The sequence below is a fragment of the Pogona vitticeps genome, chromosome 1 (genome assembly GCF_051106095.1).
Source record: "Pogona vitticeps strain Pit_001003342236 chromosome 1, PviZW2.1, whole genome shotgun sequence".
NCBI classification, from domain to species: Eukaryota; Metazoa; Chordata; class Lepidosauria; order Squamata; family Agamidae; genus Pogona; species Pogona vitticeps.
In genome coordinates this window covers 212,533,885-212,557,811 of record NC_135783.1, presented here as the reverse complement: position 1 = coordinate 212,557,811, position 23,927 = coordinate 212,533,885, and the positions used below count along the sequence as shown (strand labels likewise).

General features: G+C 41.1%; 1 protein-coding gene across 2 annotated transcripts in view; it reads left to right on the top strand.

Moving 5' to 3' along the window:
• GPD2 (glycerol-3-phosphate dehydrogenase 2) overlaps nucleotides 1–23,316 on the top strand; it is a 105,959-nt gene extending 82,643 nt beyond the window's left edge. For both annotated transcript variants that reach the window (XM_072982969.2, XM_020801160.3), the window contains exons 9-17: nucleotides 1,106–1,299; nucleotides 6,558–6,692; nucleotides 7,183–7,358; nucleotides 8,349–8,480; nucleotides 9,580–9,738; nucleotides 10,944–11,056; nucleotides 13,053–13,131; nucleotides 13,388–13,486; nucleotides 19,311–23,316. In XM_072982969.2, the coding sequence (XP_072839070.1) occupies nucleotides 1,106–1,299; nucleotides 6,558–6,692; nucleotides 7,183–7,358; nucleotides 8,349–8,480; nucleotides 9,580–9,738; nucleotides 10,944–11,056; nucleotides 13,053–13,131; nucleotides 13,388–13,486; nucleotides 19,311–19,436 (1,213 nt within the window). In that variant the 3' untranslated portion in view covers nucleotides 19,437–23,316. The remainder of the gene's footprint in view (nucleotides 1–1,105; nucleotides 1,300–6,557; nucleotides 6,693–7,182; nucleotides 7,359–8,348; nucleotides 8,481–9,579; nucleotides 9,739–10,943; nucleotides 11,057–13,052; nucleotides 13,132–13,387; nucleotides 13,487–19,310) is intronic.
• The last annotated feature ends 611 nt before the right edge of the window (nucleotides 23,317–23,927 follow it).

The following is a 23,927-nucleotide window of genomic DNA, read 5'->3' as shown; positions in this document are numbered from 1 at the left end:
GTCACCATTACAGGGCCAGATAGGATTTTTGGCCTTCATCCTGATTGGCCCGTGGATGGGGGAGTTTTTGCCTATCCCACACTAGATGAGGGTTGTGGCAAGTTGGTGGTATAAACTTTGGTCACAGTGGCAGGTAATGCGGAAAAAGCAGGTATTTACGGTGGGTCCCGCTGTAATTCAAATAAGTCAACAGTACATCCAACCGCCTGGCACTGCGGATCATGCGCTTACAGTGCCTGTGACGGGAAGATGCGCTGGGCCACTTCCAGACTAACAACCCTCGAATAAAGGGGGATCGAGGTCTGTGGGTGTTTGTTAGTGGCCGGCCAGGTTCCTGCTGCCATTAAGATCACTGGGGCCGGGGACTCGCCCTTTCATTAATACAGGAGTATTTAGATACTCACGTCATTTAACTATTTCCGCACTACAGCAGGCCCCCTCCTTATGAATGGCAAATTTTGAATATGAATGTATATTAATAAAGTGTGTCCCATATTTAACCCATATCACTGTCTCGCGTTTTATTCCAGGGTTGGGAGGGCAATGAGCACCCAAAGCTGGGAACCACTGGTATAGCTGGTCTTTTTATTTTGCCACACATACTCCTCCAGCTTCCTGAGAAGCAATAGAAGAGAAATTAGTATAATAATGCACTCTGTTCATGTCTGCCTGACTCCCTTATTTGACTCCCAGGTCTTTCTGACCTCCTTATCATCAAGCTGTACCATCTATCCATAGTATCTGACCATTGCAAATCAGCACAACAGTACCACTAACTGACAACAGAAAATAATCTTCATACAAAGCTGCTACCTTAAGAGAACAAGTTGAGCTGGAAAGTACAAGTCATGTATTATTTGAGAAATGCAAAAGGATCAAAGGTACAGATGTCCTAAAAACTATGAATCCAATTTAGTGACAGAATTCATAAAACAGCAGCAGAATTTTCTCCCTTCTCAGTCACACAAATGCAGTAGATAGAACAAAATATATGTGTGTCTTTCCTCCCTCTTGAGTAATGGATAAACAGGAGGAACTCTGCAGTTCTCATTCTCATAAGTTTCCTGAAGCAGTTCCTTGATAACTAAATTTTTGTTTATTCCAGCCCGGATAACATGGGACTCCTTGACCCCTCTACTAGTGATGGACGAGTGATTTTCTTCCTGCCATGGCAAAAGATGACCATTGCTGGTACCACAGATACTGCAACTGAAGTCACACCTCATCCAATTCCTACAGAAGAAGATATCAACTTCATCTTAACAGAAGTGCGCAACTATCTTAGCTGTGATGTTGAAGGTAATCTTTGGCAGTAATGGAATACATCTGGGTCAGTAAACACCTTTCCACTAAATTTTTCAAAACTGCTGGATGATACTGCTTCAGATATGTTTGGAGATTTCTCCAAGCCAAAAATGCCATATGGCAAGGCTGTATAAAGCAAGCATGAACTGATATTTCAACACTCTCTCAATTCAACCATTTGTAGGGTGTGGCAAGGTAAGAAGAGAATGTTCTGAAGAATGAGGGTGAGAGAAATTCCTGAGAGTTATGGGTCAGGAGTAGACATGCGGATGAATTAAAAAATGGATCGTGATATTCGTGAGAAATCACTGATTCGTTAAATATTCATCCCTTCATGTTTGTCAGTTCCATAGACTCCGATGAATAAGAAGGGACGAATATTTCCCCATTTTTATTCATTCCCCCATTGGAAGAGAGGGAAGACTGGCCTTCTCTTTCTTCCTATGGCTTTCCCATTCTGACTATGGGCTTGCCGATCAGCTGATCAGCAGGCTGATAGGCAGCCCACCCACCCCCACAACCACCCACCCCCACAGCCTATCCCCTGCCTCCTTCCTCTCCCTACCTTAGCCACTATCACCATCCAGTGCCGCCACGGTCTCCAGCTGGCCTCCGCAGCCACAACTTGCAGGAAGGGACACTGGATGCCCTTTGCAAAGATGGTGGCTGTGGCTTCATTTAGGGTAGGGAAGCTGCAGCCTCCATCTTTGCAAAGGGCAGGCTGGATTCCCTTAGCTTTCCTTAAGGGAATCCAGGCTGCCCTTTGTAAAGATGGAGGCTGCAGCTTCCCTACCCTAAATGAAGTCAAAGCCGCGACGGGGGGGGGGGTGTTTCAGGTTTTTTTTTTCTGTCTAACCCCCCACAAATCAACAAATTTGTGATTCATCGGTTCGTGAGGGGAGCTTCGTGCTTCATGATTTGTCAACTTTGATGGATCACGAAGCAAGATGACTTGGCAAAATGGTGAGTCGTCCCCATCTCTAGTCAGGAGTATTCTCGCCGTCTTTTGCAAAAAGAATGTGGTACCTTATCTGGAGGGACATTGAGGAGATGCCTGTGGTGTGGTAGGAGACATCGAGGGCATTACCACATATTCTGATGCCACTGGGTAGAAGTGCTGGGTAGAGCTTTTCTAAGGACATAGCATGGCTCTCCCTTCCCCACATGGGGAAGGGGAAGGAGGAGCAAAGTGCTTTCAGTTGGTGATTACAGATGTGCCAGAGGGCTTCTTTAAACAACATCAGGAGAGCTGCCAGTTTTGCTGTTCCTTCCTTTTCCCTCTATAAAGAAGAGGAAGGAGGTACAGAAAGCTCTCGGCTGGCACTTGCAGCTGAGAATAGCTGGCTTGAAAAGGAAATCACACTATTTTCAGTCAGTAATAAATCTAATCTAATTAATGTTCACGATCAGATAATTGCAAACATAATTTAGATTTGCATTCCATCAATAAGTATGGAGTTCTAATAATCCTATTTGTAACTAGAAGGTTGGTATTTAATCTGTATTAAGTTATATTGGATTTAATAGGAAGTAAGCATAGGGCAGTGGCGGCGAACCTTGTGGGCTGAAAAAAGAAAGAAAAAGGCAGTGTGCCACGGCAGAACTGGAAGTGGCAGTGGCAGAAGGGGGAATCCCGGGCACAGAAGTGCCTCGAGACCCCACTCTAGATCCGCCACCAGCGCCAGCTGCTCCAGATCAGCCTGTCAGAGTGCCACCACCGCGGCTACAGCCGCCTTCTCGGGTTTGGCTGGGGGGAGGGAGAGTAGCGATCCCATGACTTATGGCTCACATGCCTGCAGAAAGGGCACTGCCTGCCAGCTGTGGCATGCGTGCCATAGGTTTGCTATCATTAGCATGGGGGATAACTTTTAGGAAAATATGAAATGCTTTCAAGAACCAGAAAACATTCTGTCTGAAGTTGTAACCCGCTGTCACTCTGCAAAACTTCAGGTGTTTCTGTTTAACTAATGGAAACAATTTCCATTGTGGAAAGGGCTAAAAATTCCCTCTACAAAGTTCACCACTGAGAAGCTAAAATGGGATGTGGCTTTTTGTTTATTTTTGTTAGCTTTAGGTCCTTGAAGACTGGTGATTGTCTGATCACTGAGAGGTGCAAAAAGCTTCAGGTTTCATTACCAAATCCCTCAAATCATCCTATAAAAAGGCATGAACTCTGAGTTGCCCTTTATAGGTGTTAAAAGAGCCTGAATATTCATATTCAGAAACCTCCTCTTCACCGATGGAAAATTCTAGATTACTTGTTTGTTCTTCCTTGAAATGGGTAATTGATAGTTCTGTTATTGTTGTAGCCATTAAAGAAAAATGGTCTGCAAGAGGAGAGATGAGGGGGGGAAACCCTATCATTACGTCCTGCATGCACAAATTAATAAATAAACAAACAAACAAACAAAAAGCTGTGGTTTGTCAGGCAAGGTGGTTGGTTCCACTAAGCTAGAGCTCGGAGGATTGATTCAGACAGGGTTTTATTTATTTATTTATTTTTGCGGAACAGTTCTGCAGAAGTAGTTTTCATGAGTGTTTAATGCTTCTGAAAGTCACCAACCTGGGCTGCACACTGTTTTCCATATGTGTAATTAGTTGTGTTTATAGATTGTCTGTTAAAGAATTAACAATGGTGCTGGCCATATCAACTCACTGCAGACCTGCCTTTTTGCTGCCAAAGACAGTGGCAGGGTTATCAACTTACACAGGCTTGGATGTGTTCCAGCTGTTTAATTATGGTGTCACACATGCTGCTTTTTCTAGTTTCATTAATTTATAAATGTAATATGGTATCTTATTTCTGTGATTAGCACTTCATTTTGGTGGGTTAAACGTGCCGGGGAACAACATTGATTTCTCAGATCTCTCTTCTGTTCTTTCAGGATATTTTTACAAGGCGTTATTGATTTTTCTGTTAACACTCCCGTGAAAGCAGTATCTTTAAAACAATCCCATCACCACATGTACCTATATAAGCTTTTATGTAAGATGGTTCTTGTGCACCATTTGGTAAAACCGTGAAATTACGTTACAGATTTTCTTAGTTGTCCTTTCATTTTAGAGGGGAAAATGGGGAAATACCTACTTGTCATGTAGGGAAGATAGAGAGAGAGATGGAAGATAAAAGTCTTTTTTGGGATGAATTATCTCATTTACTTCCAAGAAAAGCACATGTTCCCCAACTTTGCCTGTGGCCTGGCAGTCCTATAACCACAGAGTTCTTTTGTTTTGTTTTTGCTGTCCTAATTTACTATCTCCATATCTGTGACATGGTAAGGTTAAGACAGATCCTTTGACATCTCACTGACAGTTTTCCTTTTTCCTTTTCTGTTTTGGGATAAAGCAGACTCTCTTGCCATTCTGAGAGAGGGGGGATTTTTTTAAAAAAAATATTTGTGGCTACTAGTTGGTTAAAAGAGCTGAACCACAGGTTGTTAATTTTAAAAGAAAGGCAGCATACTGTTTCCAAGGGATAACCATAGATAAAACCCAGTGACAGAGGGCCCCTGGCTGTGTTCCATCTTGATGACAAGTGAAAAATAAAGTATTGTATGATGTTGACTACAGTGACACCTCCTTAACCCCTTGAGGTGGTCCAAAGAGTAACTTGAATACTTAAAAAGAGAGAGAGAAGAAACAGTTCAAACACGGGTTTTAAAGTGTGAAAAGACAAATTTCAAATTTCTTTCACTTCCCTCACAAATGAAGAGTCCCTGACAGTTCTCTTTCCTACAGAATACCTGTAATCTTCCTTTAGGTTTGACATGTAATGTCTGGGGCAACTCCCAGATAAGACCAAATTTTCTGATGTATGTGGTAGACGAGAAAATCAGAAATTCTTGCATTCTGTTGCTAAAACTACAGTGGACAGATTTGGTAGTGCCATGCAATGTTGTGCTGTGGTTGGCAAGGAGCAAAGTAGGTAAACTAACTAATGGAAAAAAGGGGGGGCATAAGGCTTTTATCGATGTTAGCTGGTTACACAGTCCTGGTTTACATATGTATCACGTGGTTCCAGTTGTTGCTTTGTGATATATGTAATGATAGCTTACAATGAATACTTAAATTACGTTGGCTAATCATACAGACTGATCTTTGTTTCCCAACAATCAAGATCCGTGTTAATCCAGAAGGAAGAGAAAGGCAGGACATGTCTTAGTCTGAAAGGTGATTTGTCCTCATTCTGTTCTGTGAAGCTAAGCAATTTTCCAGCAAGTGCTGGTTCCAGATATTTATAGATGTTGTGAAGAATTTGAGACAATATCCCCTGTAAGCAGTAAGATGGTAGTATTTTACTATCCAGTAATATTTTTGATCGACAGGAACAAACTACTTTGGCCTTTTAAAAATGTTCCAGTAGAAATAAAGGAATAAAGGAATAAGTAGAAATAAAGGAAAAATAAAGGAAAAGCAGTAGAATCTCTGTGAGAATGCCTGTTTATAAATTCCTCATAATAGATGGTGATATGTTGTTTGTCAGGCTTCTCTCAAATAATAAGGAAGTCTAGAAACTTATATTGAGAACAGGAATGCTCAGTATTTTAATAGGTATGAAGATAATGAGACACAAGTGTATCCAGAGTTATATGTCCGTACTCCATAATCCAAACAAAGGGGGGAAGGAGAGAGCGAGAGAGCATGTGTTTGTGACTATCTGCCCGTGGTGTGTTGGCATGTTTATTTAAGAGAAGTAGAATTGACTTGGCTCCACATGAGATTACTAAAGAGGAAAGAACAGGTCAGCATAAATTAAATACATAGGTAAATAGCAACAGATTGGTGTAAAAATGTGTGCGGAAAATAGCTTTTAAATGTATCAGTAATCCAAGATTCTTCACAACATTAAGACCAAGGTAGTTGTCAAATGTTGCAATCTACAAAATGTTGGCTTGTGACTTCCTCAATGCAGGCATTCATTTGGAGTAAGTTAACTCATATTTCTTTGCATCTTAATCTTCTGAAAAGTAGTAACTTGCTTTCTTTTATCACAGTATTATTTTGAAGTTTCTCAGAGACAAATTAGGCATTAGACCATATTAAATCAAAAGATGCTGTTATGCTAGATTGCTACCTTCTTCTTTGTCACCTTTCTGTCATTAACATTTGTGGAGCTGGCAATATTATTTCCCCAAAATGACATTTTAGAAATTGTGGTGAGCTCCTTCCTTCCTTTTTTGTGCGATACTTTGTGTATACATTATTTCGTGAGAAGGCACTTCTGACATCATTTCTTTTCTTTTCTTTTGCAGTGAGGAGAGGAGATGTTCTTGCAGCATGGAGTGGGATTCGTCCTCTCGTGACTGACCCAAACTCTAAAGACACCCAGTCTATATCGCGGAATCATGTCGTACACGTCAGTGACACTGGCCTTGTGACTATAGCCGGTACAAGGACTTCACTTCTTGTGAATCATTTTGTTGCATCACTTATGTTACATCATAGAGAATTCTCTCTTAGGGTGCAAGTACACAGAAGGAAAAAAACGCAGCATTTCTGCTGTGATATTGCACTGGGAGAAGTCAGGTTTCCCCAGGTTAATTTGCTTCAGTCAGCCACACAGAAATGAGCAGAGAGAGGGGAAGAAATCAGCTTAGTTTGCAGCTTGTTGATAGTTTGAATCCCCTCCTTCCTGCCTCTGTTTTCACCTTCCCGTGTTCGTCCCTCCCTCCCAGCAGACAGTTTGACTAGGTAGCCAGTGATGTCAAGGGGCTTAGCCCAGCCTCTGACATCATTTAGTTTATGATGGGGCTGGGGGGCCTGCTTCTCTCAACTGGTTCTCCACATTTCCTTTAAAAACTCTAAAAATGCTACTGCAGCCTATTACACATGGTAGATTAAGGGTCCTACAATACTGATTTTTGTTAATGTTCTCAGGTGGGAAATGGACAACTTACCGTTCCATGGCAGAGGACACAATTGATGCTGCTGTAAAAGCTCATGGCCTTCAAGCAGGTCCCTGTAGGACTGTAGGACTCGTCCTGCAGGGTGCAGAAGGTTGGAGCCCTACCCTTTATATACGACTGGTTCAAGACTATGGACTGGAAAGTGAGGTGAGACTTGTGGTATCATTAATATGGAATATAAACACACAGAGAGAGAGAGAGAGAGAGAAGGCAGAACAGATTGTATCTGTAGAACTGTGAATGGAAAGAAGTTTGCAAAGGGTGTCCCTGGGCCTCTCTGAAGAACCTGTCCTGTACCATTGGGGGGGGGATGATAGAAGGGAAATGCACCCAAATTCAGGAAAAGCACCTTTGGAAGTGGAAAAGTTGGACTGGACTTCTGGATTACAACAAGAGTTGAAACCATGAGTTCTAAGGCTTTGAAATATGTGAATGGTTCTACTGGAGCCAGCTTCAAAACACTCTTGAGGCCAGCAAGGGGAAATGAGTGGGGAGGAAGAAGGCTGAGGTGAAGGAGATGGAGCAGAGGACGGGCTGGCTAGGCCAAGGCAGAACGGCTTGGGCATTCTTGAGGGAAAGGGAGGTGGAAGAAACACCCTTTCCTTCTCCCCTCTACTGATTGCGTACAACCCTTTATTTGGGATGAGCTTTTCTTTTAAAGGTTGACAGCATGAAGTCAGCTATAAATCATGATGTTTGACCATCTTTCTAAAATGGAGACCGAATGTCTTTTCCCCTTTAAAAATGTTAAGGAGATGCCATTTTGTTGTTCTAGCTACTTTATAAGACCAGTTCCCATATTATATCTGGTATAATCTGTGAATGCGCTGTCTCTTAACCATGTCAACCTGAGCTGATTGGCTTCTCAGTTCTAAGGAAATCTATTCTTAAGGCTGGATCACAGTAGCAGAAACCTGAAGCATCATTAGTCACTGTTCAGTTGATACATGCATAGCAGCAGTAATGCTGGCCTCAGCATTCCTAGCATCAGGAGTTGCCTCCCACACAATCCACATCTGATGCTTTCCTCAGCCTATTAGTTACAGGCAATGAGAGAACTGACAAGAATCTCTCCTGTCTGAGATAGAGCTGTATGCTAGGAAGCACCAAGCACTTAACCTGCTCTCAATTCCATAGGTGGCCCAACATCTTGCAAATACGTTCGGGGACAAGGCGTTTGAAGTGGCAAAATTAGCCCAAGTGACCGGAAAGAGGTGGCCTATTGTGGGAAAACGCCTGGTATCAGAATTTCCGTACATTGAGTCAGAGGTATGGCTGAGCCCTTTGTCTTTCCCTCCTCTTTTGTTTCTCTGTGTGTGTTTTTTTAATGCTCTGTGTTTTCTTAAGAAAAGATTCTGTAAGCAAGCTGACTCTGATCACTAGTACGTATTAGTAAATGAAAGCAATTCACCCACAAAAGAGGGTGAATTCTAAGCTGGGAAGTGTCTTTCCTCAGTTTGAGATGTGAACACTTAACTTACCTCATGGAGTTGTTGTAAAGATGAGTGGGAGGGAAACACATTCCAAGGCAATACAAATGTTGTGGGGTTTTTTGTTTGTTTGTTGTTGTTGTTGGGTTATTTATTTATTTATTTGCTTTCCTTACCTTTGCCTCTTCCCCCAGGGAGAAAATTGAAAAAGGATGGCCTGTAAGAGCCTAGAAGGGAGGGATTTATGGGACCAGGTGGATGGGAAAGCAGCAGCAAACGGGAGGAGGCACATACTGTGTCTCTGTGTGTGCCTGCACATGTTTGAACTTGAAAGAATGTAGATAGGAGCCAGGGTCCTACATTCTACAGAGGGACCAGAAAAGAACTGCTCCTTTATGGCAAAGCGTGTGGAAATCAGCAGGAAAGCTTTACTTTGTAGTGACGTAACCATAATTATCTGAGTATGGTAGCCCATCGAACTACTATAAAAAAGCACAGCTTCAGGAACCAGTGGAAAAGCTGGCATCCTCCGGAGATCAGGAAGAACAGCTCAGGGGATGTAGCTATGGGATGAACATACCTAGTGAGGTACAGATGGTAGAAGATCTGGGAAGGTTAGATACGTATGATTAAATTCTAGAATAGAACAAGGAGGAAGTTCTAAAATTAGAGCTTCTGAATTTGTAGATAAATGGGGTCATTCAGAATGCTTCTTTTAAAATATGTTATCTAAGAAAACGAAGGTTTTTTCGTAATGTTAGTCATGGGTCAGTTCAGTTTACCGCATGATATGGTCCGGAAAGAAGGTGGGGATGCTTAGCTCCATGTTGAGTCATCAGTATATATATATATATGTTCCCCTTTACTCTTAATGTCTGTCTGCAGCAGATTCACAGGCTAGAATTCATCTCTGAATTCTTTTCTTTTAAATATCATAGATTGAGTATGGCATCAAAGAGTACGCCTGCACGGCTGTGGATATGATTGCTCGTCGCACACGTTTGGCCTTCCTTAATGTGCAAGCTGCTGATGAAGCCTTACCACGAATCATTGAGATCATGGGGAAGAAGCTGAAATGGAGCGAACAGAAGAAGAAGGTACAGCTGAGGTGGGGGTTTGTATGTGGGGGAGGAGCTCGTAAGGAGTGTGTTGTTGGTGATGGGGAATTATGCCCCAAGTTACTGTGTAGTTGTGAAGGTGGGAGAAAGCTGTCAGCTGCCTTGAGCTCCTTGTGAGGTGTAAGGGGAAATGGGATAGCTCTCTCTATATATCGGTTTATTTTCTGACCACATGCAGGGTGCACATGAAATCTGCTCTGGAGTTATTGCTAAAAATAGCCCCTGACAGTGTTTGCTTCTCTTCCTTGGCTTAATATTTGGAGGTACTTCCAGTGTGAATGGATCCTCATTGAAGGGAGATCAGTTTCAACAACCTTTTCAGCTATACATCTCGTCCCTGCTCTAGTGTTGCATTTCCATATTGGAACCCACACAGAGACGAATCTCACATATATCTGAAAGAGAGTAAGGGTTGAGGAACGGGATTTTGGTTCGGTAATTGCAGTGGCACGTGGAAAGGAACTCTCAAATCTTGTTCCCTGACCCTTGGAGCTAAAAGGCAGAGTTGCCTATGGTTTCCATGTTAAAGAAAAGATTCTATTTCCAAAGGTAGCAGTCCTGATTGTCAGTCCTCGCTCTCCAGTGAGCAGAATCTGGAAACAATCCAGATGGTCATAAATGTCACAAAAGAAAGTTTTGTGGCAAAAGAAAGTATTTTAAGATTCTAGACCATGAGCCCACATTGTTGCCCTACTACCTGAAGAGAGTAATCAGGAAATGCAGAAGCCTCAAAAATTAGATGCTAAAACCCGTGACTTTGCCACTTAGGGTATTTATTGTAGCTACGAGATATACCAGCATAAAATTTAAAGGCCATCTCTTGGCCCTTTTGTCTGCAGGCACAGGTCTTGCTGCCATCGCTGCGAGTTGCGCAGTGGATTAAGGGCATGATACAGCCCTAAAAATCTTTCCATTGCACGTCTCCCAGAGTAATTATCGCTTGATAATCAACACTTGTACAACTGAACCAGTGATCTAGCTGAAGCATGAAATGCTGCCTAATCTTAATTACCTTGTTCACCTTTAAGCACTTTTTGGTCATCAACTGCTGATATTCCTCTAAGGACTGGCAATTATAATTAAGTGAAAGGAGCCAGTAAAACATTACAGCAAAGAAGAAATTCAGAATGTAAATATTTGCTGTTACCCTAGAGCTGAGACAGTGTGCTGTTCTCCTTCCTTAGGAGGAGCTGGCACAGGCAAAGAAGTTCCTCTACTATGAAATGGGCTACAAGGCACGGTCGGAGCAGCTGACAGATAGCAGTGAAATCACTCTTTCGCCAGGAGATATTGAGAGGTAAATGTGTGGTGCAAAATACTCCTCCTTCGCCACTGGACTCTTTAAGTATGGTATGGGGTGGACTGGATTAGGGCAGCAATGGCGAACCTATGGCACGTGTGCCACAGCTGGCATGCCGAGTCCTCTCTGTGGGCACGCGAGCCATAAGTCACCATCAAGAAATACTTACCCGTCCTCCGATCCCTGGGTGGCCCTGGAGTAGCTGGCCATGGCCGCAACGTTGACACTCCTCCAGGCCTCAAGCATAAGGAGGACATCGGCTGCTCCTCTCCCGGGAAGCGGAAAGAGCATTTCGGCTGAGGCGGGTGAGGCCTAATAGGCTGCGCGGGAAATTTGAACCGTGGGGATCGGGATGGCAAGTGGGTGGCTCATCTTTGGCCATGGACCGGTACCTCGTCTTCATGAGCTGGCGGGGACGGAAAGGCAAGGCAGGATCCAGAGGCTTTCCAGGTGTGGTTTTGGAAAAAAAGGGGGTTGCGGAGAGGGAAGGAGTAAACGGCAAACTCTCTCTTTTATGTGACCATCCATTTCTGGCCGTGGGGACTGTGGGGAGTTTTTTTTTTTCTTTCATTATTATTATAATAATGGACACTCGGGCTCAAAAAGGTTTGCCATCACTCGATTAGGGAGTGGAGAAAATTGCCTCCAGCCATAGAAGTTAAGCAAGTCCTGTTTTGTTCAACTTTACTACCAATTAGCACAGTGTATTCTTATTTTAATTTCATGGTGCATTCGCAGTTATTCTGAACTCTTGTTACTCTGCTGTTTGCTCAAAACTAAGAAACATTGTCTTTGAACAATAACTCCTAGAATCCTCCAGCCAGCAAAGGTTTTATAGTTGAAAAAAGAATGTTTACAATCTCTGTCCTTGATAGACTTAAGGCTGTTGTGTTCCCTGTCTCTATCTTGGCACAAGACCTGTGGGTTTTACCTAAGAACCTACCTTATATACACAGATGATTGAGTATCTGACACTGCTATACAACAAGGGATAGAGGTCCCTCCTGAGGTTTTAGGTTGGGGTGTGAAATCGGTGCCCTCTGGAGGTTGTTGGATGCAAGTGCCATGGCCATTGGGTCAGGTTGATGACAAGGGTTTCAAGCCAGAGTTTTCTGTTTTGTTACCTTAGATCTTCTTAACCAAAGATCTTATGGGGTTGACACTGAGAGACTGTAGCGCTATTTATATGTTCGTGTACAAATCTCATGCAAATAGGAGAGCACTGTAGCCCTGCCTCTCATCCCTTGCTATACATGGAGAGTGACAGGTCTGAAGAGGAGGAGCCTCTACATATGGAGTCACTCTACTTGAGTCAAAACTGTGGGGGAGGGGGGGAAATCAGGGTTCCAATTCAAATGAACAATGTTTACAGAAAGTGCAAGATCTCTGCTTCAGACTTATTGTCCATCCCGACATAAGAGGGTGGTTGTTATTGTTTTGACTTCTATACCACCCTATAGTGTTAGAGCAATCTCTGGGTGGTTTATAGCATAAATATGCAAACAACACTGACTCGCAGCAATGTGGCTGCTCATTTTACCAGCCTCAGAAAGATGGAAGGCTAAGTCAACCTTGAGCTGGCTACCTGAATCTGTCGGGATTGAACTCAGGTTGTGAGCAAAGGCTTGGCTACAGTGTTGCAGTTTAACCAACAGGGGTGAAGGGGCAAGGCTAGGGTTCTCCCCTCTTCATATGAGCTTCTTCAGCGTGGTCTGGTTTCTTTCTTTAGCAGAAGGAGGTGGCTCCTGGTACAAGAGAAGGTGGGATGAAGTGGCGTTAAAGTAAGAGAAGTTGGGAGAGAGTTGAGTCAAGATTCATTGGGATGACAACAAGGATAGTGCTATGTGGGGTTGCATTTTTTAAGACATTGTACGCACAATGCTAAGTTTGTTAGTATGAAGATAAGAAGGCTCCTGTTAAAAGACTGCTATTTTAAAGCTGCTTTTACCATTTGTCAGTGTCCATCTTTTTCATGAGTAATCCAATCTTGCAGGTACAAAAAGCGATTCCACATGTTTGATAAAGAAGGAAAAGGTTTTATTACTATATTGGATGTACAACGTGTGTTAGAGGTAACATTTTACATCCCCTATTTCTTTCTTTCTTTCTTTCTTTCTTTCTTTCTTTCTTTCTTTCTTTCTTTCTTTCTTTCTTTCTTTCTTTCTTTCTTTCTTTCTTTCTTTCTTTCTTTCTTTCTGTCTTTCTGTCTGTCTGTCTGTCTGTCTGTCTGTCTGTCAAAAGAAAAACATATCAAAATTGTTTGGCATGATATTAAGAGTGTCCTGTTAATGCAAATGTATGGGTTTTTTTCTTCCAAATTCCTTATAGAGCATCAACTTTCAAATTAATGAAAGTGCACTCCATGAGATTTTGAACGAAGTGGATTTGAACAAAAATGGGCAGGTTGAACTCAATGAATTTTTGCAGGTGAGTGCTTCTTTTTATTAATTTATATGTTTGTTTCGTGTGATGTGTAGTGATGATCTAGGACTGGAGAACAGGATTTGAATCCCCACTTGGCTGTGGAAACTCACTGGGTGAGAGGAACTGGTAAAATCACTGCTTAATTATCTCACTTACATTGATAGCCCTATTAGGGTCCCTATAAGTGAGTTCCAACTTGATGGCACAGAATACACAAACATCTATCTTCTGAGTTTCTTTAGAGATATATGTAGTGCGCACGCGCGCACACACATGTATATACATACATATACATATACACACACTTATGTGTATGTGTATATCATGTGTGAGACACATACGATATACACATATGTGATATGTGTGTGTGTGTTTAATATCACACTCAAAGAAGTAAGGCACGGTAAAGGTTGATGTCATTTGTATTAACACTGTACATGTTCTATGTAGCCTCTTCTAGTAGTGCCTTCGTTGTGAGGCAATGTTACATTGGCTTTTGTAAGATTAAAATAGGAGGTCAAAAGATGCTGCTTCAGATGTTTACTGAGTGGCAAAAAGTGTTCAGTGGAAGATTTGACGCATGTTCCACTCTTACCCCCACCATCTGACTTTAAGTAATGTGTGGCTCTGAAGTCAAGGGGCCCTGAAGGGAGCTTAATATAGGAGCTAATTTTTTGTGGTGGTTGGAATGCTCAAAGGGATCATTTTGTCAGTCATGAAATTTGAACTCTGTTGCCAGTTTGAGTGCAATTAGGGTTCTTTGTTTCATAATTGAAAACACTTACACCACATCTTAGGTCCTTTGTGCTCAGTCCTGTAGTTGTTTCCCTTTTAAAAATTCTTCTCCAGTCTGCTTTCTGATAACCCAGCAAATCTAGGTAGATTTGTTTTAAAGCTTGTCAGGCAAGTTTTCATCCCTTGTTTGCTTTTCAGCATTCATCATATTGTTATATAAACCGCAGAGGTGCAGTAGAAAGTGGCTAGTAAAGAATTGGTGTTTTACCTCCTCCTGGTTATTTTTTACTTTGTACAACTTTTTACAGGAAGAGCAAGGACTGTTGAGGACTAAATTATACCTCTTTAGCTAGTATGCAGGACTTCATTTTGAGCAGCATAAACCTAAATTCTGTTTTGGAATTTTACCACATCGTTTTCAACCTCTGCTATTTTACATTGTATGTGGAGGGTGGCGCTGCGGGTTAAACTGCAAAAGCCCCTGGGCTACAAGGTTGAAAGATCAACAATGCGAATTCACACAACAGAGTGAGCTCCCATCGTTTATCCCAGTTCCTGCCAACCTAGCATTTTGAAAGCATGTAAAAATGCTAGTAGATGAATAGGTACCATCTCAGTGGGAAGGTAACAGCGTTCCATGTCTAGTCGCATTGGCAAATGACCACGGAAACTGTCGTCCGACAAACACTGGCTCTATGGCTTGGAGACGGGGAAGAGCACCGCCCCTTAGAGTTGGACACGATCAGACAAATTGACAAGGGGAACCTTTATCTTTACCTACAGGATATTCACCTGCTAACGACCATGGGGGTGCTTAGATTCCATCACTCTACTCATTTCTTCATTTCTTTTTGAAAGGGAAAGTTGATGTCCTGTGATCTTACACCCTCAAAACATTGGGGTGAAAACTTACAAAGAAAAGGCATACAAAGTTTAGAGGTGAATTTGGCCCAAATCTCCCCACCTCTGAAGCTAATAACATGAAGTGTAATTAAGCCAGTGTTTGTAACTGGTTTCATATTTTGGTTTGAAACTAAGTAAAACTAGTTGACACAGTTCCAGATATGGTGACAAATGGTAGCAAGCAAACACTTAGTGAATGGAGGAGAACATTGGGACATAGGAAGCAAAGGAGAGTGTCAGCATGCTTGCACCTGTAACAGATTCTTCAGTAGCATGTGAGCCTATATAGTTACACTAGTTACACTACTTTCCTTCCGCCAGTGTAACTAAGCAAAATGATTTTGTCTAGTTAGTCGCTTTGAGCTCTTTTTAAGGAGAAAAGTGAGATAAAAATAAATAAATAAATATTTATTTATTTATAAAAAATTAAGAATATTATAATAAATATTTATTTTTATCCCACTATTCTTTATTAAAGTGGGATAAAAATAAATAAATAAATAAATAAATAAATAAATAAATAAATATTTATTTATTTATTTATTTATTTATTTATTTATTTATTTATTTATTTATTTATTTATTTATTTATTCCACTTTTCTCCTTTAAAAGAACTCAAGCCGGCTAACTAGACAAAATCCTTTTGCCTAGTTAACACTGGCGGAAGGAAAGTAGTGTAACTTGCAGCAGCAAGTTGCCACTAATTGATGAGTCCCCACTTTATATGTGGGGGTCATTAAATATTCCTCATTGTATTTCATGTGGGGAGCTAGGTATGTGTCCAGGATTCAAAGCAGAGATTCATTGACTAACAGCAGTTTGCCACTGTGCATTACATCATTTTCCTTCTGTTGGAATAGTCACATAATGTGATTTTGGCTACTGTATTTTCCCGTGACAACTGAACTGAACCATTATATGCCATCTCAACTGTAAATTGCCCTGTTAACTTGTAAATGGAAGGGAGAAATTCAGTATATAATTTGGGGAGTATCAGTAAGTAGAACACATGTCTCATCCTAAACTGAAAATACTGTAGAGAATGAAAGGTTTTTAAGAGCTTTCCCAAATGTTTCTACGCATCCATTTGAGTCCTTCCATGCAGGCAGCAGCTTATTTGTTTTTTGTTGCTAGCCGGGTTGTTTTGTAGATCTTTTCTTGGTTAGATTTTTCAAATGACTGCCAGGTCCTTCCTGCTCTGTGGCAATGATGAATGCAGAACATGTGGTAAATTAATGCTCGGGGATTTTGGTCAGTGTCAGCCCTTTCTTCAGTGTGTCAAGTTAAACAAACAAGATCAAGGCGAGGGGAAATGGTAATTGTCTCTCTCTCCCTCAAGATGGTCCACAGATAAGAGCACTGTTGAATCTAAATGCAGAAATTTTCATGGGTTGTCTCCCATAATTATTTATTTTCTCATGTATATAAAGTCAGCAGAAGAGTTCAACTCAGACATAGTAGGTCAAGTTGCATGACTAAACACATTTTTGGAGAGGTTAGAACCGCGTTGCGTTGTGATTTCTATCATGCTGGTTCTGTTTTTGGAAAGAGTAACCTCCCTATCTCATTGAGGGTCTTATTGTTAGGGTCCAAATTGAATAACCCTTAATTTTATATTTTTAAAAATCTGCAGGCGTCTAGTTTAAAATCATACTTATTTAAAATTTGGCCTCTTTAAATGTGGTAACAGTTTATCCATTTTTATGATAATCTCTTTAAAAAAGACAATTTTTATCTTGCTTCACACACTTCAGGTCATAATAATGTTTTTTAAAAGCACTTTCATGCCATTCTGAGCAGCAGAAGGAACAAAAGAGATCTTGGCCTAAGGCTTAAGGTCTAAAAGATAAAGCATACCAAAAGGTGGAGTTGGGAAGGTGGATAGGGTTAGGGTGTGTGAGAGCATACTCAAACATTATTTCTCATTTAGAAGGGTCCGACAGGTGCTCTTTTAAGTTAGGGGAATTAATTAATTATTATGAACTCTTAAACCTGAGCAAGTGAAAATCTTAGTTTATAGTTTGTTCCTGTATAGAAGTCGGGGCTTCCTTCCTAGGGCTTCTTTAATCTGATTGAAACTGTACTAATGTGGACGGGCAAAGCACAACCCAAGGGCTAGACGATTACCCTGCAAAATGACGCATCCGCATGATGACGAGTTTTTGTGATCGCCATTGCACTTCGCAAAACAGTGTTTCCTATGGGCGATTTTCACTGGACGATGTTTCGGTCCATGCTTTGGAAGACGGTTTATTTTTCGGGACCAAAGCTTCGCAAGACGACAATTTAAACAGCTGATCAGCGGCTTCGCAAAATGGCTTCCCTATTGGTGATCTTTGCAAAACGGGTGTTTTCAGGACTGATGCTTCACAAGACAGAGATTTAAACAGCTGATCGGCGCTTTGCAAAATGGCTTCCCTATGGGCCATCTTCGCACAACAACTATTTTCCCCATTGGAACGCATTAAATGGATTTCAATGCATTCTAATGGGGAAATGCTTTTCACAAGACGATGTTTTCGCTAAACAGCTATTTCAGTGGAACGGATTAACATCATCTTGCGGGGCACCACTGTATTTAATTCCCACACATCTGTTTGCCTCCTACCGTTTGAAGCCACTACAAACAAAATCTTACAGCATTTAGAAAACGTTCCTGTTTGGTCTTTTCAGATGAATGAAATGTACCAGTACAGTCTTTTGCATAACTCTCCTAATGCAGAATGCACTATTGGGATTGCTAAATAGTTCTGAGTGCTCTTGCTGAGTTAATTAGCTCTTTGGCAAATCCTTGCAGGAAATGTATTATTATCAGAAGAAGAATGGGGGAAAGGACAACTTTTCCCCATCCTCCAAACCATATTAGATTGGTTACAATGTTGGGTGAAATATACATAAGGGTATAAGAGAAGGTTGCTTGAATGTTTTTTTCTATTCTGTTCTGTTCTATTCTATTTCTTACCACCTTTCTCCCCACCTTTCTCCAACACACACACACACAAACACACACACACAAATTTAAAATAAATAAATAATTTTAAAATTTTGCAGTACTAAAAGGGTCTTACAGCTCCTCAAGCAGGTCATATGTACCTAGCTTAACTATCTGTCCTTTAGTCTTTATTTTATACTGTAAGCCTTCAGGATAGAGCTCTGTCCTCCCATTCTTTGCAACATGACACGTACATAATGTCAGTAAACAAATGCATTCATTTGGTGTTGGACAAAAAAGAAAGCAGATGCACTTGCTTAGATCTTGTGGCATATCACAAGTAGCCAGAAGGGTTCCAGTAAATGCTTGACCACCATTTCTCACACACACTAGTGAATTAACTTTGATGTCAAAAACAATTTTAAAAAATGTGTGGGTGGGTGCATGTTACCTCCTGAAGGAATTCCTGATCACAAACAGAAAAAGAGGCTAAAAAATGCATTGCAAATTGTTCATTCATTTCTACTTCAGCCCTTAAGAAAGAAGTCAGAAAAGTAAAATAAGGATGTGGCTTGTAGCCTTTTGTGTCATGACTCAACCACAGCATGAAAGGGATGTACGTACTGAGGGGGAAGAGTTTTCTGATTGTTCTACAGATCTCCAGTACTTTCTTTCTTGTAAAGTAAAATGTGAGCTTCTATAAATGCACTACTAAGAAGGTTTGCATGCTTGAGATAGTACTGGAGGTGCTTTTGGTAAATGTAGTGCAATTGTTGTTTTTTCATTCCTTAGGATGCTGGGATAATGATGACATCATCATCATCATTATTGTCGTCGTTGTTGTTGTTGTTTGCTTGTTTGTTTGTTTGTTTGTTTTGGCCTGGGTGTAGAACTTGTGACCTTCCAGATGTAGTAAGACTTCAGTGCCCATCATTCCTGACCACTGGCAGCGCTCACTCGGGCTGACTGATAAGAGTTGAAGGCCAGTGACGTATTGAAAGGCTCTGGCTTCCTTATGACTGGCCTGTTGAGCTGAAATGTTTTGTATTGTGAGTAAAGGAAGACTTTAAAGTCTGTCATAGAACTCTGGGCATGGCACTGGCAATTAGAAACATTCCTTTGGTATTTGAGTACCAGTTTACTTGGCTCTGTCGACACCAATGCTCCTATGAGCGAATGTGTGTTAGAGAGAGAGAGAGAGAGAAAGAGAGAAATATAATAGACATTTAAAAAATTCTCATCTTTTTCTTCTCCAGCTCATGACTGCTATTCAGAAAGGATATGTCTCTGGAAGCCGGCTAGCTGTACTCATGAAAGCAGCTGAAGAGAACATTCATCAGCGTGAAGTCATTTCGGTGGATCGAAGCGGGGGCGGACTGTGAGTGGGGACCTTAACAGCTGCAGAATGCTGCCCCGTGTAGCTGCCTCTCTCGATGCTGAAAAACATTCCAGTGCTTTTGGATGTGTCTGCCTCCTCTGCACAGACCTGACACGAGCAGCGGTGCATAAAAGTGCATTGTTGCAATTCTTCCCCCTCCCTTTCCCCTTTCAGTTTGCTCTGAAGATGCTACTGCTCCCGCTTAACTGCCTACTGAACTGGGCATCTGTTTTTGCTTTTTGTGAAATCAATGGTGGACAAGAATTTGGAGTAAGAAAGAGTTAGGGAACGTCTGTGACTGTGAAATGCCATTTCTAGGCTAATCCTGGAAGATCTGCTCTGCTGCTTGTCTGAACTCTGAAGCCAGGGATCATATGAATCTGAGTGACCTTTCACGCTGGCACCTCCTGCACAGGAGTGAGAATAGTTTCCTGGGCTCCATCTCTAAAATGTCCCCTTTCCGCTGCATTGACCTGGCAAAACGTTCAGGGCACTAGCATGCCTTTAGAGTCTTAATGTGTGGGCTTATTTCCCTCTTCTGAAGAAATGTCTTGTGTTCAGTTCCATCTTTGGCTGAGAACATTGGGGCTAATGGTGTATTTAAAAGTGTTGCAAGGCTGTTTAAATGTGCATGGCATAAAACGGAGTGTTTTGTCACAGGAATGTAAGGGTGTTGGCATCTAGGATAATTTTGTTGTGGTTGTCGACTATTACTCAAAATATAAGAAAATGTTCTTCCAGTTAATCATAGTAATGCTTAGTCATATTTGAGTACTGGGCCCAGTTCAACTAAAAACACAGCTACGGCTCATGGAAGCTTGTGTGGTTGAAGTCGCCATGTCCTGTACAGCAGTTGCAATTTACAGATGGATGTCTGAGAAACACACTGAGGCAGCTTTAGAATAAAAGCACATTATAAGGATATCTGTAAAAAACTTGGTGCTTCTTATCCCACTGTGGAAGACTGTAACAAGGATAGAGTTTCCATCTCTGTTCCTTCCCCAATAAATGCATGTTCTGTTTAGCACATAGTAAGGTGAATAGTGCAGGTAGCTGGTTTCCCCCCTTTCTTGTGAAATTTCTGTAGAAACATGTTTTTAAATCTGTTCATCTACGTTAGATGCATAAAACAAAAGCACAAGTAGAAAGTTAGCATCATGGCGTCACTGTACAGTAGAAACATTCAGCAGGATTTCATAAAAGGTGATATTTCTACTTACCCTGTCTGAAAAAACTAGGAGTGAAAAAAAATGCCTTTGAATGAACTTGCCTCCTATCCCCGTATTAAACTGGACAGAGGTCCCTAAGAAGTTTCTTACTTCCTTGACATGAAGCAGAAGGGAAGCACATCACAGTACTGATAAAGCTTTCGGCTGATATCCTTTTGGGTTTTATTTTTTACCTTCTGCAGGCTTTTCACCCACATTCTTTTTTCTTTCTTTTCTTTGCATGTTTAAATCACAGGGTGTGTAAGATTTACACAGGCGTGGCTTTCAGGCTTAGCATTTTCCCCCCACTTTATTACCTTCACCTCTTGAGTGGCAAAAAGAAGAGCAATCATCTGAATAAACCGTGAGAATTGGCCTTTGCCTGGTTTCCAGATACATGTAACTGAAAGTAGCTCTGTACACCAGGGATTTGCATTCGGTACAAGTGCATATCGCCCTTCTAATGAACAATGATTTGGTCTTAATATTTCACAGATAATATCATCCAACTTTTTTTCTTTCTGTAAAAAAACATCCTAAACCAAATCAAGCCTGAATGATCTCTGGAGGTAACAATGATGAAAGTGAGGCTGTTCTTCTTTGGGCACATCATGAGAAAGCGGGATACTCTGGAAAAGACAATAATGCTGGGAAAGGAGGAAGGCAGCAGGAAAAGAAGACGGCTGGATACGGGATGGGTCGACACCCTGAAAGAAGCTATGGCTTGAGTTTATAAGAGCTGAGCAGGGCAGTTAAGGACAGGATGTTCTGGAGATTGCTCAGTCATAGGGTCGCTGTACATCAGAGGTGGCTTGATGGCACATAACATCAATAACATCAGAATCCTGTGTAACAAGTCGGTGGCCCTCCGTGTGTTTTTGGATCGCCATTTCCGTGATCTTTCACCCGTGGTTATGCTGGCTGATGCAAGTTGTAGGCCAAAAACATCTCGAGGGCCAGAGTTGCCCGTTCCAGCTCTCTGCAAGCACTGAAGGTGGCTGAGGCCTTTCCCTCCTTGTAAACAAATACAAGTATTTGCCACACAACAGCTAATTTCAAAGGGATGGATTTGCCCGTTGTATATGTAGTATTTTAAAATGTTGTCCAGCATGGGGGGTCTGAACCTGGATGAGAAGGCATCATTCTAAAAACAGCCTTGCAAAAGCTTGTGCAGATGTTTTTCATCATTACTTTTCTACTGTGATACATAAATAGTCTTTGGAGGACATTACTTTTTTGTTTGCTGGCAGTGGGGGTGAGGGTGGAGAAACAGATTCCTCTTGCTTCCAGGCCTTGAGCATTTCAGTGGAGTTGATGCATCTGGCTTATCCTTGTGCCAGACGTAGCAATTGGAGTTCACTTTCTCTCTCTTTCTCTCTCTCTCTGAGTGCACGAGACTGTTTTATGCTCTTGGTCTATTTGCTGCTCTCCCTCCACATGTTTTACATGCCGATTTTCATCTCCTATCATTAGGTTAAGCTTATTTAGTATAGAAAAATCAGCTCAACTGCTTTTCTGTATGTTCTAAAAGCACAGGGAAATGGATGTTTGCTGTATGAAATGTTAGTGCCTTGACACTTTAAAAAATCTAAACATTTAAATAAAATGGTATTTTCAAACTAACTTCCTCCCCTTCAGATAAAGGATAATGCCTATAATCAGGAATGTGTGTCTATGTGAGCATGCCCGTCCTTCATTCACATGGGCATCACAGTTAAACCAATCCATTTCTTTGCCTCCAAACTTTAACTAAGCTCTGTAGTGAAATATTGAAGGTCAAACCATGCCTGTACCCAGCAACTGAAAGAGGATCTAATATACACATTCACATGCATTTTTCCAAATAGAGTTCCTCTCCAAGATAATGCAGGATTTTCAGTAATATCTCATTATTTCTCTGACTAGGCTAGCATGATTCCTGCTCCCTCTTTTGCTACTAGTGCAGTGGTGTCGTGAGCATGCATGCATATACATCTGTTGTTTTCATAATTTATGTGGGTGCTCTCAGTTTTGGATGTGATTACTCCTTAGATTTCTGCCCAACTTTTCTCTTCTGATCTTTTCTTATGGCAGTCAGATGCTCATCTCTGTTTCATGGGGCTGGGGGTGGGGTTGTGTGTGTGAAAAAGGTTACATGCATCATCCCACACCTGCTTGATCCCGTAAAATTGAAGATGGAGTGTCACTTGATTATGTGCCATCCCTGGATTTTAATATTTGTTTGGAAGATTATAATATGGGAAATGTGAAGCAGTTCTAAGGCTGTGTTGGGTCGTATTAATGCTGTATAAAGATATTGTACTGCTGTGTGTAAAAAAGCAAGGAAGGAAATTTAACAGCAAAGAGCCGTATGGTTGGTGGGGGTGTGTGGCATGTGTGCTTATGCACGCATACATATGTACATACATATACATATATACATGCCGCATGTTTTTCCATCTGGTACTTTTATGTATTGGGTTGGGTTATTGTTGAGAACTGGACTGTTAAATACTGTGTTTGAGGCTGGTTGTCATTTTTATAACTGTCTCTGTGTTTTATTGCCATTATTTATTACTTTTGATATACAGAATGAGCTGCATGCATTTATAGAGCAATAAGAGAATGTATTTAATGTGCCTTGTTTTTAACTGAACAAGAACTGAAAGCATGAATCAATAAAACTGATTAAAATGGTCCAGTCACTGGCATTTTGATGTTACTGGCAGTTACGGAAATAAAGTGGATTAGCCTTGAACTGTTTCTACCACCACCCGCTGCCACCTTTTTTTTCCTGTGGTGAAGTTTAAAACAAATTCCTAAACATCCGTTGTAATGAATAATATAAATAATATACCTGTAAATTATTGGCCTTAACTCTTTATTTAGTAAGGCAAATTAAGAGTTGAAATACAGAGAAGCTTGAAATACTAATGATGGGTGTTTTTCTTGAAGCTTTTCATTGCTGTTTTCTTACCATTTTTGTCTTATTCCCTCTGGGATCAAACAAATGACAGTAGCCAGCAAATAGTTACCAGGATGGACTGATTTATTTATTTTATTTTTCATTTAACCAACTCTCTTCAGGCGCAATGTTCCCAGACCACACTGATGAATTTTATCATGACTAAAATCAATAGGAATAAATGGAAAAGATTACATAATCCATTTTGATCATCTTGCATGTCAGGTTAGTCCAGAATTGCGGAGCGCTGATAAATGTTCTGACAACAAGAAGAAAAAGCTATATATTTTCAGTGACACTAAACAGCAAAGCTGTTTATAAGTTTTTAACACAATTTAATTTA